Source organism: Plasmodium cynomolgi (genome assembly GCF_000321355.1).
Source record: "Plasmodium cynomolgi strain B DNA, scaffold: 0098, whole genome shotgun sequence".
NCBI lineage: Eukaryota > Apicomplexa > Aconoidasida > Haemosporida > Plasmodiidae > Plasmodium > Plasmodium cynomolgi.
The window spans coordinates 1-4,347 of record NW_004192717.1 but is presented as its reverse complement, the minus strand read 5'-3'; the positions used below and the strand labels follow the sequence as shown (position 1 = coordinate 4,347).

Here is a 4,347-nt window from a genome sequence, read left to right as displayed (position 1 = left end):
CAATTTTGTTTCATTCAATGTTGAATTAACTTTTCACAAAAAAAAAAAAAAATTTTTTTTTTAAATGACGTATTAATTTGATATTATTTTGTTACTAATATAAGTTAACGCTTTCTTATTAATATTATTTTACCCTTTTATATTATGATCCCCATTTCAGCCAAAAATTTGTCATTCTGCAGTAGTTCATTATTGCGAAAAATAATTGTTTTTAACATGGATTCCCACTAACATTTTTCTTCTTATGAACATTCATATGAAAAATACTGCATGGTTACTTAAAACTTTTTCAATTTTTTTTCTTTTCCGATGTTAAGTCTTGTAAAATATTACAATATAAGTAAATTCCATGGGGGGTTCCTATTTAACTTAAGTGGTACTATTCTTTTGTGGTTATCTTGATATTAATTTTTATAGAAATTACATGAACTATGGGAAACATGTTCAATCATATCTTTTCTTATTCCATCTTTATTTTTTCTTTTGTTAATATATGTAGGCAAATATTCCATACCTTTTACTCACCATTAATTTCCTTTATTTTTATTATCAATATACAAGCTGATGATGATGTACATGCTTTATGCCTTTCAAAAACGTCTGTCCAATTGGCATTGACATTTTTGTTAGAAAAATAGGCACAATTAACGAGTGATAAGTGTATCTCAAAAAAGGACATTAGTATAACCGAATTTGTTGACTAGCTGATTGAGTAATTGTTTATGCCTCGTGGGATACATTTACCTCACAGAGAATTTTACAAATGGTGAAATTCGAATGTATAAAGATTGGTAATAATTGCAGCTTCACAATTTTTGTGGAAATTTGATGTACATAATGGTATATTGTATTACTATATTATATCTATTTTTTTACGGTTACAGATATGTATATATTTTGTGGGTACAATTCGGTTTTTTTCTTTAATTCAAGTTTTAGGGAATGTGCTGACATTTGATAGCTTATTTTATATTTACCTAATAAAAATCGCACGTCCTTTTATTGATTAGCTTTCAGCCATATTTCTGGTGCCTTATAATGTGAGAGAATGTTTGACTACTTGAAGTTACAATTATTTTTCTCACACTTTTAATTATACTATATTTCCTCCCGTTATTTACGTAAAAGGGGTCAATTAATTCTTAGGTTTATTCTAGGGACAGCTGTTAACTACTGGATTATTATATGTGATAATAATAAAGTAGATATATTTTTTTAATTACATATAATATATAATGAAAGTTTAATGGTTTCTAACAAATATGGCTAAGTGGCTCTACGCGTTCTGTCAAAAAAAAAAAAAAAAATTAATATTGATAAATCAACGGAACACATCTTTCCGTTTCTTAAATTGCTTTACCTTTGTACATATTTGTGTATTCATTAAGCATATCTAATTTAAGATGATAAAAAATTAACATATATTTATTAGAGAAAAATATGATTACTCTTAAAATTATACAATTAAAAGGTATTTTTTTAATTTCTAATTAAGCACTTAATTAGTCATGGACATTTGATTACATAGGGAGAACAATATACTTTTTAATGCTCCATGAATAAGGTACAAATCGCGGTGTAATATTTCTATTAAGGGTTTTTCCTCTAAACTACATTTATACTCATGCAGATCTCCTTTTGTATATAAATTCATGCCGTACCATAGAAGAACTTGTAATTCTAGAGCATTTATAATGCCATGTAACAATGTTTCGAAATGGAATCAGTATTATTTTATTTGTTTTGTTCTTGCACAACGTTATTGAGTGATATGAAATACGACAAAAGATTGTGCAATATAAAAAAACGATTCTTTAATTGAAGCATTTGACAGAGATACATGTATATCATCTGATGTTTGTGTAATTAAAAAAATCTACATAAAATATGCATTAAAAAATATAATTCTTACTGCATAAAACAGATTTAGTATTACGAATACTTAATTATTAGAGTTAAAAGACATATTTGGAAAAAAATAACAATAAAAGAAAAAAAAAACATTCTTACAAAATGATAAATGAAAACCAAAAAATTAAAAAACTACAATTTATGCATATAGTCACAAAATTAGTTTACTGCATATGCTACTTCTAACGAATATGATTGCATTTTATTACATTTAATTATACGTGCAATATAGGTTTATTCCCTTTCGACTACTATAATTACTATGTTTGTCAGTTTTGTGCAAGATGATCGGCTATTTTGGCCATTGCAGTTTTGGATTCATTTAATTTTTGACCTCCCTTTTTTTCATTTGTTTTAAGTGACATTTGTACTATTATTGAGTTGTTACATTTTGATAGTTCTTTAGAAAAGTGAAGACATATTTAAAGTAAACACAATGAATATACTTATTTGCGAATGTAAAATTCGAGTTAGTTAAAACATTCACCCTCTTTTTATTTATGTCTTTAACTTCAATTTATCACATTTTCACGTTTATCAATGTATGATAACTTGCATATATTTTTTCTTACATGCACATTTGTTCTCCCTTCCCTTAGATATATGCTGAATAGAAGAAAGGTTTTACTTTAATAATGGTAATTTTATTATTTTTTGCGTTCTACAAAGAATAGTGTGCTTATTTCACACTGTTCCTGCAACACACATCAAGAGATCAATTCTGACGAAATAATTTCTATCGATTTGTAATTGCAATGATTTTATTTTCTTCTCCTACACCTTCTCCTTTCCAATGATCAACAAATGAAAAGCATTATGAATACGTAATAATAATCCATAGCTAATTATTTTATGTTAATAAAATTATAAATCAATACGAATAGTTTACTTGTTTATGATTTTGTATTTTAAGTAGAATTTAAAAATGAATAAAACATATGGAATGCTATAATATGACATTTGATGATACAATATGACATATTAATTTGATATTCGGGGAGTATAACATGCAGAGTGAAAAAAAAGGAACTTTTTTCATGATAACAAAAAACAAAAAAACAGATGTCATTGCAGTCACATCACACATTACAAATTAAACAAATTTCCACATATATGCATAAATCTATATATATACATATATACATACATGTTTGTGCACATACACGGGGATTGATATAACTATCTACATTGTTTACATTATAAGATAGTTCTCCGCATAAATGACATTTTTTTAATTATTCTTTTAAGCACTGCTTCTTTGCGGCCTTGATATGTTGTAAAGCCAATTCATAATTTTATTTAAGACCCTTCCATTTCCTGGTTCCATAGTTAGCATATGCTCCATATAATTTAACATGTGCAGTTCTTTATTACCAATATTTAGTCTATTATAAAATGAAACAACACCTCCAGGAAAGCACAATTTGTCCTTCGCTGAATGAATAAACAATACGGGGATATCTCTGGGCATGTATCTCATATCATGGTCTAAATTATCCATTGCTTTTAAAAGTTCATATGCAAATCTGCATGTTATACCTCTTCTATCACGCATTCTGTCATATCGACCTATGTCACGAATATATTGAAACCTTTTATACGGTAGTTCGCATAAAAGCCTCAATGTTGGTAAGAAATCAGAAAAGAATCTTGACAAGGGCATAAAGAAACTTTTATATATATATGAGCTTGGTAATCCTAATGCTTCTACAGCAATCATACCAGATAATGATACACAACCTCTTATATTTAGTCTTTGATTAAGGCCCCTAAATTTTCCGACTAATTGTAATGCTCTTAGAGCAACGTTTCCGCCCATAGATTGACCAATTAAATATACTGGAAGAGGTGCTGTTATTCGATTGGCCAAATGATCATTACGAGACGACTCACCGCCTCTGCTGTTACTATTGCGTCTACTATTCCCGGTACTACCATTATTTAAATATCGTATGTTGTCGTCTTGAATTTTTTGAATATATTCAAGCACATCATATACTAAATCATCAAATTCTTTTACATTAAGACTTAAATTTTCCCACCCTTCTGATTCGCCATGACCTTGTAAATCTATTCCGAAGACAGAATATCCATTTTTATTAAAATGTTCTACCCAGCTATCTTTATAAATGTAATAATTATTTCCGTCCATTAATATTGCTCTATTATTATTTAATACATGGACGTTATGTCTCAAAAATGAAAACCTTGCGTGTGAATTTAATCCATGAATTAATACTATAAGGCCTATCGCATTTTTTACTAACCAACCATATGTTTTTAATAGCAAACCATCCTTATTAAAAAATGAACGAATCGTTGGCCTTCCATCTAGCCGTTCCCTGCTACGGACTATTCTCATATCCTGGTTATATACCTCATTTTCGACCATTATAATAACACCAAAAAAAAAATTAAAAAAATTAATTTAATTAA

At 27.9% G+C, this 4,347-nt stretch overlaps 1 protein-coding gene across 1 annotated transcript; it reads right to left on the bottom strand.

Moving 5' to 3' along the window:
- Window positions 1-3,217: 3,217 nt before the first annotated feature.
- Window positions 3,218-4,303, bottom strand: PCYB_002250 (PST-A protein; the record flags this gene model as incomplete). Its single annotated transcript, XM_004227646.1, has 1 exon — window positions 3,218-4,303. A coding segment is annotated over one exon (1,086 nt), but the record flags the coding sequence as incomplete, so codon positions are not given.
- Window positions 4,304-4,347: the final 44 nt, after the last annotated feature.